This window comes from Micropterus dolomieu, linkage group LG01 (assembly GCF_021292245.1).
Source record: "Micropterus dolomieu isolate WLL.071019.BEF.003 ecotype Adirondacks linkage group LG01, ASM2129224v1, whole genome shotgun sequence".
Classification (NCBI taxonomy): Eukaryota; Metazoa; Chordata; class Actinopteri; order Centrarchiformes; family Centrarchidae; genus Micropterus; species Micropterus dolomieu.
In genome coordinates, this window is record NC_060150.1 from 42,764,083 (window position 1) to 42,778,238 (window position 14,156).

The 14,156-nt window shown below is 38.0% G+C and overlaps 1 protein-coding gene across 3 annotated transcripts in view; it reads left to right on the forward strand.

The window, feature by feature from the left end:
* Window positions 1-14,156, forward strand: part of LOC123961428 (dipeptidyl aminopeptidase-like protein 6) — a 238,933-nt gene that overhangs the window by 156,123 nt on the left and 68,654 nt on the right. For all 3 annotated transcript variants that reach the window (XM_046036957.1, XM_046037031.1, XM_046036866.1), the window contains one exon: window positions 5,791-5,889. In XM_046036957.1, the coding sequence (XP_045892913.1) occupies window positions 5,791-5,889 (99 nt within the window). The remainder of the gene's footprint in view (window positions 1-5,790; window positions 5,890-14,156) is intronic.

The window sequence follows — 14,156 nt, forward strand, 5'->3', positions numbered from 1 at the left end:
GATAGGATCACCGTTTCCTTTGGAGTCAACACTGCAGACTTACTGTATTTGACTCTGTCACAGAGAGACACCAAAATTATCTTTCAAATCGACAGGTTTAATGTTCGACCACAACTCCCTCTGCCTTTGCGTTGTATTGAAAAGAGGTCGTGCCTAATTAGCATATAAACTGCTCAAGTGAGCTGACCCCTCTGGGGCTGAGAGTTCACTTTTATCAGACTAATTCAAAGCTATGATCACAGCGCCATGTGAGGCTGAGATAAAAACATACTTAAATACAGAAATGAATTTGCCTTTAAGAGATTGTGCTATATATAAGTTTACATGAAAACTTCCAGTGACTGCCTCTGTGTCCAATCTATCACAACTGATTATAAAATCAGTATTTATCCCCTTCAAACCTTACCATCTGATGGGAGGCTGTAATGTGTGTGTGTGTGTGTGCGATTGAGTTTCCCTGCAGTCCATGGTACACAGTCTGGTGACTCCGATAATCATACTCAAAACTCAAGTGATGCACCAAGCAGATGCCTTCAGAGGTGTTTTTGTCCCCGGTGATGAAATTGAGGAGTAACTGAGGATCAGTCGGTGTCTGTCCATCTGTTACACACAATATGCCACTAACAGCTTACATACAGCTAACACGCACATTTGGAGAATAATGAAAATCATTGTTGCGTTCTTGCAATTTAAAACCGCTTTGACTTGTAAAACAAAAAGGAACTCAAACGGATGCAAAAACATCTAGTTAGATTTCAATGGTAGGGCTTTTCTTTTAGCATCTCCCTCAAATGCTGTTAATGCTAGTCACAAATCACATGCTTTGATTGCGTATTTTAACATTTTAATACATGAGATAGTAAATTTTGGAGTGCTGTGTGTCTTTGGCCTACATTCGGCACTGGTCGAATGGGGGGGACTAGATTAAGGCCACAAAGCAAGGCGACACATTCTCACCATCGTTCATAGAAAATGGTGTATACTTACAGCTGTCTTGTTTTGTAATGAAGGATGCATAGTAATGGAGCATCCTTTATTTAAAATCTCCCATTTTTATAGCTTTCAGTGTAAACACAGATTGTCAAATTGTGTTGTAAGAACTGTGTGAATTAGTCCAGTATTTCCCTAACTGGGCATCGGGACACCCACAAGAGGTCGCAAGATGACTCTAAGAGATCATTATATTTTATAAGAATCAAGATAATTATCAGTGTACTGTGAGAAATAAGACAAAACAACATTCTACTCCGTGAAAGTTTTCTCTCTTTATTTCATTTTTCTTGAGAAATGTAATTATACCTCTTGCACTCTTATTTTTTTTGTCTTACTCTGATTTATTCCACTTTAGCTTCAGTTTGTTAATTTTTTTGCCTAGTTTATACTTTTGTGTCTTACATGAAACACTTTCATGTTGAAGGTGGTATGTAAATAAACTTGCTCTTTGAATAAACATTTCCTAGTTGCAGCTCCTCAAATTTGCTCTTTTTCTCTGTTTTTATGTATTTGTAAATTGAATTTATTTTAGATTATGGAGTGATGATCAGACAAACGAGCTGTTACGTTACATTGACCCCCCCGGAGAGTGTACCAGGCATTTTTCACTACATTTTATAGACTGCATTAGTTGTAGAAATGAATGAATTCTTAATTACAGCCATACTTTCTATTCAAATGTGTATGAGTTAATTGCCTGAAGTTGAAATGCATATAAAGATCACAAAATGCATTCCCCATCATCTGTTATTAATATTTTAGATACTCTTGAGACATTTGAAATGTGAATATTACTCTTTGGTGTTATTTTTCTGACTCTTGTGATCACATCCAATTGTTGAAATCTCCCCTTGATCCAAAGGCTGGCATTCAGCACTTTTTTCAACAGTGTGTAATGTGACAAGAGACAGATTTTTAGTGTCATTTTATGTCGCCAGCCTCTGTCTGAACATCCCCTTCTTCCATCCATCTGCCCTTTTAAAGATGATTTCTCCGACAGCTGCGACACACAGATCAAAGAATGTGTCAGATTAAAATTAGGGGACGTGGTCACAGTGCTGAGGAAACATTTGGAGCTCTGGCTCAGTGGTGCTGTAGCAATTAGAAATGATTTCCCTTAATAACACAGGTTTGTTTTTACCTCTGTCCAGTGTGTGCAATACCGACATGTATTATTAATGCTGAGCTCCAGCTTGATCAGTCACTGTGACTTAATCTGCCTCAGGCAATAGTGGTTTGCAAATGTGAGTATGATATGATGTGTTGGATAATGGTTCTTTCTGGTCCCCTGCTACATAAAATGGTCTGTAAAGTGTGTGAAATTGTTGTGGACACAGATATGTGTGTTCTGATATCATTATAATATTTGCCCATTGGACGGATAGTAATGTCGATCAGTTGGTCGTTCACTCCACCTCTCTGGTCCAGGCTGAAATTCCAACAATTATTGGATGGATTGAAATTTGGTACAAACATTCATGTTCCACTTAGGATGAATTGTAATAACTTTGGAGAGCCTCTGTCATTTATTCTAATGTCTGTTAGAATGTTAAAATTTAAATTTGAATAAAACCAGTAAAATTAAGTACATTCCCATTACCTCAGCTGCACTTTGTGAGCATTGTAAGCATCGTTGACATGACTGCATAATGGACATGGTAAGCACCAGTTGTTTTGATACTTTTGCGATGGAAATGTATGTGCTTCATCTGACAATTTACATTGTGTTGCAAATATATTTTTTGTGACGGTGAATTGTGAATGAACTGTGAATATACTGTTCCCAACTCTAAATAACTGAGATCAGAGCTGCTTGTGGGTATTTGTAAACGGTTTTAAAACAGGCCACAAAATTTCTAACCAATTGACCCTTCGCTTAGCCACGCCCCAGATACTTAGCTGGCCAATCACATTTTTCCAAGATATGGTCAAAGCTGTTCCTGGGGCACTTTTAATAGTTACAGTCGCTACCCAGAGAGGTGGAAAGTAGAGGTACGAAAGTAGGTCCAAAACCTAAAACAAATCCAGGAAAATTTTGGCTGTCTGTTGTTTCTAATGTAATCTTAGTTAGTTAACGCTAGCTAACTTACTACTGAATTCAACGTTATATAACCCTATGTTCTGCTTTTAATGATTGTAATAGTAAACAGAGACCTACCCAGCAGTACAGAAGCAGTGTTGATCCTTAATATCGTTGTCCTCTTTCTCAGTAGTCAGTAATAATTCAGTAATGGTTCACTTTTACTCTGTGATCGGTAGGCTTGAGCTTCTGTCTTTATTTTTTTCACGTCAGTTTGAATAGCCTGAAAACAATCTTCAAAAGCACAATGCAACTGCTAAACTGTCTGCTTCTTCCTAAGATTGCTTTTTCCAAAAATGAGACAATATTTCTCCAGGGACTGCAGTTATAGACGGTGGCAGCGCCGTGCTAAAAGTCCCAACAGGTCTGACCGTTTGTTGGACTTAGCAACAGTAACAAAGGGGGGCGTGGCTTAGCGAAGGGTCAATTACCAGGCAGTTATTTCACAAGTTTCATATCTCTGCAACTTGATTGTACCTAGATACAGTGTCTTACTTGCATAAAGTGGAACCACGATAAAGGCTTTCACCAGTCTGAGAAATCATTGTGCAGTATGATTTTTAAAAAGCTGGGATGTAAAATGTATGTAACTATACTTCATTGACAGCTAAATGTGCAAAACACCAGTGTGGTCAGGGAACCAGCACAGTGGGTCATCCTTATGGTCCTTCAAACTCACCTAAAAGCATTTTCATTATTCTGGGATTCAATAGGCCATTATGCTCAAGCTTTTCAATAATTCAAAGAAAAATGTTTCCAAAAGAAAAGCTTATTCCTGGTGATTTTTGACATGGAAATTGACACATTTTATTAGCAGATTCAGGTGATGTATTTCTTTATTATAGCTTTATTTTTTTTTGTTGTTGAATTGTAACATTTGAGTCAAGAATATTTTGCCCTCTTTCTGGTCAAGTTTTTGTATGTTTGTGTACTTCCTACCCCAAAGCTAATTAATTTTTATTAATTTGATGTTATTCTTAACTTGTTTAAATCTATGTCTATTTGTTATATTACTCCAATAACTGTACTTTTTTTCAAATGTTTGTGTCTATTTGCTGTTTTTTTTCTAAAACAATTTGGCGACATTTTTTGTATGGAGACTGATAGATGAATATTATTGTTAATACTTGTTGTACTATTAGTTCTTGCAGAAATTGTCAGTTAATAGTTTTATTTAAACAGATTGAGACCTGGGTATGAAAAACAAATAAAAAGGATAAAAGCTCAGGCACCATAAACACAATTCACAGTTACCATTTGCATACACATCAGACAAATTTGTTCCATACTAAAGAAATAAGTGGCAGTGATGTTTGTATAATTTTTTGAAAAAATCTTTTAAGTTTAAAAATTTCTTGCAGCTCATTCTTTTGGTAAGCAACAAAGAATACTTGTTATACTGAATACATATAGTTATCAATGACTTATATAGCCGTGGTCAATGATTGCTCATTCCTTTTCTTCTGTCCCACTAGCATTACGGTCTATAGCATCTTACATGGCTTTTAGCTCAGCATGTGCTATAGCTGAACATTATGAATATTGAATATTTCTACCCTTTCAACTCAGCAGCCCCTGTGAAATGTTTTATCCTGCTTTATTATCTGATCTTGTCTCTATTGTATGTCTATAGAATAAAATAAAATATATTTCCGTTGCTGCTGCAGCCAAAAAAATGTTACCTCACATATAAAACGACAACTGCAGCATGAACACAGACAGGCTTAACAGAGGGATTAAACATCACACGTAAGAAACCCAGTCCTGTAGCTAAAATATCACAGCTATGATCCTCATAGCAACCAATGTGTCCATCAACTGCCATGTCTTGTCAAAGGCTTCCTGTGCTCCCACAAATCGTTTTTGAAGTCGATGTTAAACCAAACTTACCAAAATGAAACTTCACGCTGAGAATGCTCTTGCTAGGTACAAGGCAACTTTATTTCGTACAGCACCTTTCAACACCAAGACATAAAAAGCATTACGAAAAGAAATATGTTGCCTGATATATTGCCTTTTGCTTTTTATCCTCAAGCCATGCATTCTGTGGTGAAGTGAGTCATATACAGTATGTAGGAGATGCTATGATGAGCATTGATGGATGAAATTAGGCTGAAATGAATTGCAGGAGGCATCTGCTGTAAATATGCTGGTCTGATGATCAGAAGCCACACTATTGTTAATCAAAGGCCTGAGGGAGTTAAGAATCTGCTTTGCTTAGTTATTTATTATATTGGGGTTTTTTATCTATCTCAGCTACGCTCTTCATCCTTTAAAGGTGAACAGTTGCAGCCTGCAGGAAAAAGTTCAAAATGTGTCAAGATGACATTATATATTCTCTCAGTTTTTGTTGTCAGAAGATGCAAGAAAATCTTATTTTTGGTACCTTCTTTTCCCTTTATAGCACCAAGTTTTATTTGTGTTTCGCCTTCTCTTTTTTTTCAAAAATGTATATATATAAGATGTGTTTCTGCTCCAAGTTGAACTTACTACAGGCAAATACTCACAACATGATGGTTTGGTTTGAGTCTGTTATCTGGCAGTCACCCTTTCATTTGAAAATGTGTGTGTTTCACACCCCTGCGCTATGAGGTTTTATAAAGCTTTACGTTTTTTCTCAGAATAGAAAAACCAAAAAGCATAAGAATAGTAGTTTTTGTAATTGATACACATGGGATTGCAGAGTTTTCTTATGTTAAAGTTGTTTTCCTTTGCAGGTGAGGATGACCGCCTGGCGCTCAAGGGCAAAGTGACCGTTGGAGACCTCTTTAGAAAAGACTTCAAGGTTCATGACCCTAACGCCAAATGGATAAGCAGTAAGTAATCCCATTAAATTTAAGGGTATCTGTGTATTGAATTAGAGCTGGATTTGAGCATGTGCATCAAAACGGAAAAAGGCAAGAGACAGATTCCATCTTAAATGTGGGAAAGGCAAGAGAAAGGAATATTGTTTATCTCTGTCTAAGGTTTTAATAGGCAGCTGTTTGCCAACATCTCAGCTTAGCAACTATTTAAAGAAGTGTTTCAAAGCTTTGATGAATTTATTCTGGAGTCTCTCTGCCTCCTAGTTGTTTAGACTTGCTTCACGCGTCTTCATGCAACTAATTTAAAAGGCAACTTTGAAATCCTATTTTGCAAAAGGCAGAAATCTTCATGTTGTCTTGTTTGCTGACAGTCGTCTTTACCAGTTGTTGACCAATCAGAATCAGAAATACTTGATCCCTGAGGGGAAATTCCCTTGTTAGTTGTACACATTGCACATCAAGACATAGGAACAGAAATAATAATAGAAAGAAGGTAGATAAAGAAATATTTAAATATAAAGGTATAAATATATAAAGGAGTATGGATATGTATAATATTTACATAATTAAAGAAATGTAATGGAGAACAGTAACAGTGAATGATTAACAGCAGAATTGAAGCATAGTGTTCCACATTAATTATTGACTGATAATACTTAACAAAAATAGATAATATCCAGTTGAATCAAGAAGGGCAGTTCTTAAATTGGTCCTAAGGAAGAACTGACATCAAAGATTTGGTTGTATTTTAGATGCAGAAGAGCATACTCTAGCACAGACAAAACAGGCATGATAACAACGCACAACTACACAGCCAAGCTGTTCCAACACCTCGAGAAACGAGGGTGAGAAGTTGCATGAAGAATACATAGAGACCAAACCAAATAAAACTGTTCAGGTAGCTCCAGAGTTCAGCTTCAAAACCCAATAATGCCTCATGAAACGGCTTAAAGCACCTGAAAGATGTTTCGTAAATGGCAACTAGTGATAATGTTGCACTTATTAATGGTATTGATGGATGTATTTTGAAAACAACCTGTATGATTTGTGTGTGTGGAGATATCTACATTTCTAAATATCTATCTATAGATAGATAGATAGATAGGTGGACCCTTAGGCAAGGTCCTTAATGCTACCAGCCTACCTCAGGCATGAGTGAAATATAAAATATGTATTATACTAATGTATAATGTTGCTACTATTGATATATTACAGCTTTAAGCTATTTAAAATGACAAAAAATAGGCATCAATGTGTATCACACCACAGCAAACGTTTAACTAAAATGATGAGTGTTGCTCTTTCATTTATTTATACCATCTATCACTCTTCTGTCTGCCAACTGTTTGTGTACATGGTTTGTGTGTGTGTGTCCTTGCTGTCTGACATTCCTCCAAAAGATTTAGTCCATATGCTTCAATAGCTATCCAATTACCTGTAACCACAACCCTTGTTTTTTTTCTGTGATCAATGACAGCGTGTGGATGCTGCTATTGTTACAGTTCATCACCACCAATTTTAAAGGCTTGTTTTTTAATAAGAGGACTGTGACAGTATAAACACTGACAGCACCACGGGGAGCCAATGAGAGAAAATTATATACTTTATTTTGTATCTCAGCGCGACATTGAAGAGAATAATCACAGCTCCAAGATGTGAGGAATCTGTACAGCTGAAGGATTAATGAGGTGGATTTTGTCGTCTCTTATGCCCGCAAAGCTGTCCCCTCCAATCACAGGAACTAAGATGGCTCCTAGAAGCGGCACAGCTGTTAAATCTCGTCTCACATCCTGAAATCGCAAAGCCTTCCCCTCTATGATTGGCTGTAATTAGAAAGCTGAAAGCCCATATTTATTATATTAGTAACAGGAAGATGCCATTCCTCTGGATCTCAGATGACGAGCTGGGTAATTGTCTGGCATGATTTGTGTGTTGGTTTAGCTACAGGTCCCCATCTGTGCTTAAGGATGAGCCGTCTCTCAAGTGGCTGATTTCTCACCATTGGTAGCTGTGACCCACAAAAGTTGTAAACACATGGCTCACGCTTGAATGAGCCTCGGTGAACATCACAAATTGTGGAAGTACTGTTCACATCTGGAATCTAACATCTGTTCTTCAGCAATTAGAAGCATATTTCTAATAGCAACATAGATTGAATTACATAAGATCATTATCATTGGGGGAAATTAATTGTGGTTATTATTTACTTGTTACAAGATATTCCCTTAACTTAATACTGTTGTACAATATACACAAAGAAAAGAGGTATTTTAGAGAAAGGACCATTGTACTAATCCATACACGCAGCTAACAGCCACCAGGAAACAAGACTCGTCATTAGAAAGCAATCCGCTCTTTCATCTCCTCCTTTTTGTGCTGATGACAGTACCATCCTTAATCTCAAGGTATTTTTAGTGTATCATTAGATACAGCTGACGAGGAGTGAGAATGACAGAGAAAGAGGGAGAGAGATACATCAGCTGATTATTTTGTCTTTGTTAGTGTGTAATTTGTACTAGACCCAGTGGTCGACCAACCTGAATGCTTTCAGGGCTGTCTATAGGATTTGCAGTAATGGCTTCCCTGCTTGGGGGCTGAAATTGAATTTTTTTCAAACCTCATTTAGCCCAGTTTTATGTTTTCACTACCACTGGCTGTCTCCACCTATCAATCATTTCCCTGGAGACCGACTGGATATAACCTCTGGAATCCCTAATGATCATATATTAGGCTATCTTTACCCGAAAAAATTGCTTTCTCATGTCTTGTCCCACAGCATTAGCTTAAATATATTCTGTACTTAAGTATCATTTGGTGCTCTTTATCTGTTTCTCCCAATGGTTGCAGAGATTATGAGCCCTGCCTGTGCAGCCAGTGGATCATCATTTTATTACAACTTTATTTTTAGTCATTTTGGCTATCTGTAATGACATTGTACTCTCCAAGATATGGGTATACAGCAACATTGCTAAATAGAAGAGCAAGAAACTTGAGCAGTCAAACAATCATACATGCTTTAAACAAACTCCTGAATCCAGGTTACCTTTTGTTTAATAAACCAAGAGGCTGTCTTGATTACTTCAGGTAGACATGAGACGATGGAACGTGCGTCTGAATAATTGGTCCATTTGGTTGAAGGCTTATTACGCTGAACAAAATTATAAACGCAACATTTTAGTTTTTGCCCCCATTCATCATGAGCTGAACTCAAAGATCTAAGACTTTCTCTATGTACACAAAAGGTCTATTTCTCTCAAATATTGTTCACAAATCTGTCAATCTGTGTTAGTGAGCACTTTTCCTTCTTCTTGCCGAAATAATTCATCCAATAGGTGTGGCATATTAAGATGCTAATAAGACAGCATGGGTATTGCACATGTGTGCCTTTGGCTGACCACAATATAAAAGGCCACTCCAAAATGTGCAGTTTCAGTGTGTTGGAGGGGGTCCGGAAACCAGTCAGTATCTGGTATGACCACCATTTGCCTCACGCAGTGCAACACATCTTCTTCGCATAGAGTTGATCAGGTTGTTGATGGTGGCCTGTGGAATGTTGGTCCACTCCTCTTCAATGCGAAGTTGCAGTCAGGTCGACACCCCGACGAGGACGAAGAGCATGCAGATGAGCTTCCCTGACACGGTTCCTGACAGTTTGTGCAGAAATTCTTTGGTTATGCAAACCGATTGTTGCAGCAGCTGTCCGGGTGGCTGGTCTCAGACGATCTTGGAGGTGAAGATGCTTGATGTGGAGGTCCTGGGTTGGTTACACGTGATCGGCAGTTGTGAGGCCGCTTGGATATACTGCCAAATTCTCTGAAACGCCTTTGGAGACTGCGTATGGTAGAGAAATGAACATTCAGTTCACGGGCAACAGCTCTGGTGGACATTCCTGCAGTCAGCATGCTGATTGCACGCTCCCTCAAAACTTGCGACATCTGTGGCTTTGTGCTGTGGGATGGAACTGCACATTTTTGAGTGGCCTATTATTGTGGCCAGTCTAAGGCACACCTGTGCAATACCCATGCAGTCTGATCAGCATCTTGATATGCCACACCTGTGAGGTGGATGGATTATCTCGGCAAAGGAGAAGTGCTCACTAACACAGATTTGTGAAAAATATTTGAGAGAAAAAGGCCTTTGTGTAGATAGAAAAGTTATACTAGCTACAGTTAATTTTTCTTCTGTTGCAGTAAAAAATCCAGAAATGTACACTTGGATGCATTTGATTGGCCAATGTAGCAACTACCCGAATAATGTCATAATGTTAAACTAGGGCAGGCCAATGGTTGCAGAGATTATGAGGCTTGCCTGTGCAGCCTGTGGTTCATCATTTTATTACGACTAGGGTTTAATTTTAGTCGTGTTGAATTTTAATCTGTAATGACATTGTACTCACCAAGATCTGGGTATGCAGCAACATTACTAAATAGAAGAGCAAGAAACTTGAGAAGCATTTTTTGTTATTTGTTGAAATTCCCTTTAAATGACAGCAATCAATAAATCAAATGTGCTGACATAAATATAATAACAAAGCCATCATCTGTGGCTGTCGTAGGAATATAATAAGCATGGCCATCAAGCCTGCATACCTGTGCACACTGTGCCCGTGCACTCATTGCACATGAAAATGTGTTTTAGGGGAGTGGCTTTGGCTTGGCTTGGATGTTATGTAGCTGTTGCACATCCCTGGTCAATGACCCACTGTGACTGAATGAATATGAAATGATTGCGGCAACACATAATTTGTATAATGGCATCGACAAAGAAGCTGCATTTAATGTGGATCATGTATGTTTATCAGGAATGCCAATCATTGCTTATACCAGATAAATTAAAAGGTCAGTAGCTGATACATATGGGATCGGTGCATTCCTTAAGTAGTTTATAATCTGGCTTGTTTTCAAAATTGTCTGATTGCATGTTTATTGTCCAATCGGACTGTTGTAGCTGTGTTCCAAAATCTAGGAAATGATCTTGAGATTTACAATGTTGCCATAACCAGTAGAACTAATGGCCAAAGCAACGACAATAAGCTGAAATTTAATTCTGTGTGTACACAGGCTGCATACTCTACTTCACCCTGCACTCTGCCTCAGTATTCTGATCATGTTCTGCAGCCATCACTATAAGTCTCCCTAGTTAGGTAATTGCACAGTTAGCAGACACCACTGATATTTCACATACGCCTGTTTTTTACCACTCCATCTGAATCAAACAGACACAGCATCAACATCATTCTTACACTACCAAGGTGAAGCCAGCCCTGTGGGACAAAACGCAGGTGCTCAGGGAAGCTGCTTGCCATTTTAATGGCCGCGTTCCTCTTGTTTGCCGCTCCAGGATGCCTCTTGTCTAGCTGATGTTTGTTAAATATGGTGAAGGGGGAGCCATTTGTAAAGCAGTCGACCGATTGGGACCACCTGAAAGTGTTATCGCCATGACTTTGAGGGGGACTTGTGAGTGTGATTTAGATAAGAGTGAAGCATAGTGATGTTTGCTTTGTCTGTGTGTGTGTGTGTGTGTACAGTCTTGAGTGCATGTCAGAGAATTACCTTGTTCCTGAATGATGCACAACCTCTCATCTCTAATGTTTATGTAAAGCAATCACTTTGGAGAAGATTAGCCAGTTGTCTCACTCCCTTATTGACTTTTCATAGCTCTGCTCCCATGACACAACATGAGTAATGATGTGAATGTCATTTGTTAATGGAGTTCTGCAATGGGTCTTTTTCTTACCAATGAGACATATCAAATTAGCCCATATATTCACTGTTAGCATCCAGTGTTCATTCAGTGTCACAGACAATGAGCCTTTGTAAAATGGTAACATTATATGAAGCAGCAGGTGTGTATATATACCCTTTTGAGATGGCTCAGCAAGCATGACTGACGCTTAAACTTAGAGGACGTCTTGGCACAAATCTAAGTGTTGCTGTACCTTTTAACACAGAGAAAGCAGCAGAAGTGCTGAGACAAATAGTCCTGTGACAGACACAAGCTGTCACAATATACTGATGTTCTTTCAGTGTTTTAATTCCCAGGGAGGAATTTTTAAAAAAGCTTCCGATGCAGAATTGAATATGAATAGCAATCTTTGGAAATATATCTTTGCTTCAGTGTCTCCCAATGCCAAATCCAGCGGTCTCTTAGCTCCTTAGTTGCTAACGTCAGTGCAACATCTGAAGAGTTGGATGTCATCTTTGATCCAAGTTTTGAGCAGCAAAAATCGAAAAACAGCTATTTCAGTCATGATTTGTCCAATTTCAGAATCTTGCCAAATTTAGATTACTCAGTAGGCCTACTAATTAGATTATTACACAGAGACAATCAAACTTGCTTTCATGATTTTCATCTTGATCACTGTATTGTGTTGCTTACTTTCATGAAGAACCAGTGGCACAGCTGAACATTTGGTAACATTCTCAGAAAAGCTTTTGATCTGAGTTTAGTGTAGGGACTAAATTGCACTAATTTCCAAAGCTCAAGAACTCAAGCAGTGTCTCTCCGCAGTTGCAAGGTCAAGGGCTACACAGAAAACATTTCTTCGGGGCTATCACTGACAATGCCCCAAGGTTTTGAAATATGCTCTCTGCAGGTCCTTGACTGGCTGAGTCATGAGTGTTAAAGTTTAAATTACACCTTTAAACCCAGTACAAAAACTCAATGACTACAGACTGTTCGCTAAGCCCCATAGTTAACAGTGCTTTACCTGTAAGCTTTGAATTCCGGTGCTGGATGAACTTCAGCTTTCAGTACCAAAGGTTTTATCAATTTTGTCAGATTTGAATTATTGCTTAGTTAACAGTCTTAGTCTTAGCATTTTATTTAAGCAAAGTTATTGTATTGTTTATATATCATATTTGAGAAATTTGGTTTCTTTTATTAAATTAAAAATCGGGGTTGTAGAAAAACATGTTTATGCTACTCAAATCAAGATACTGAAATTCTTATCAGTATTGAGTCAGGTATTGTGTTGGGAATAGTTACACTATACAAAATCTAAAACAACAGCCTCTTTAAGCCCTCGATACCCCCCATAGGCTACATGTAGTTTACAGGGGAAATGGTAGCACATTAGTCCATAAAAAATATTTCCTAAATAACATCCTAAAATGACAGACAGCTAGTTAGCAGGCTAGCTTCATCAGCCTCTTAGCTGGTAACAGCAGCTACGAGGCTAGCTAGCTATTTAAGGTTTATTCTGTTAGTTGGCATTTTTGCTGTTTACAGCTGACTACAAATAATATTTTTAATTTCATTATTAGGGCCCGAGCACGACCGTGCGAGGTCCCTATTGAATCTGCTCGCAGTAGTATTTTCATGCATTTAGCAACCTTTCACAACTTGCCATTTTAGTCCCACTGCTCCACAATCCCACATAATAGTAGCAAGCAAACCTGGCTAAAAAGCACCAATTGTGCTGTCTGTTTCTGCCTGCAGAGAATAAGGAAGGCAGAGATGCTGTTAATTAACAATACACACGTATGTACACACACTAGGTTTAGTTGTGTTTTGTCCTCTTTTCAGTAGCAGCAAATAGCGTTAAGTACCTTCTATATAGTCCTTGTTTGTGATATAGTTTCAAAGTGCTATTAAGGCATAAATGCAAGTCATGCACGGTGGAATATCTCTGAATATCCAGCAAGTGCTTCTACAGTACACATCCCTATAATTCCTACTGCACATGGCATTCACATCTAAGCTGTAAAATGGACTTACAATCCTATGAATTAACTTTAGCAGTCTTATCGCTGAGAATTCATAGCTTAAGTGTGTTTGTGTAACACGGCAGAGCATCAAGAGGTCTGTTGAATGATTTTGTTACAGTTATTCTATAAACATTTGTTTATGCTCCAAAGATTTTTTTTTTAAAGAATCCACATGCTAGTATTATCTAGATGTTCTGTGTCAATGGTTGTATGTTTTGATTTGGGAATCGTAAATTATTATTACAAGTAACTCAAATAGTATTAGTATTTCATCTTTGAGGTAACTTCTTGGTTAGTTAAAAAAAAAAAAAAACAACTTCTTGGTTAGGGTGTATAATAATATTGAAATAGCCTTTCCTGCTGGTCAAACAAGAGAGGCCAATCACTGATGTGATGTTTATTGTCATCATAATTATTGTTATAATTGTTATTTTATGGGCACTAGCCTAATGATCTTAATTATTATGAGCAGGTGCAGGTCTTTTCAAGTTCAGCGATTGGTTTGCAAGCACAAGGAAACACACCTTTGCTACACTACACACAAGGAAAAGTGGAAGCTAGGGTACATGA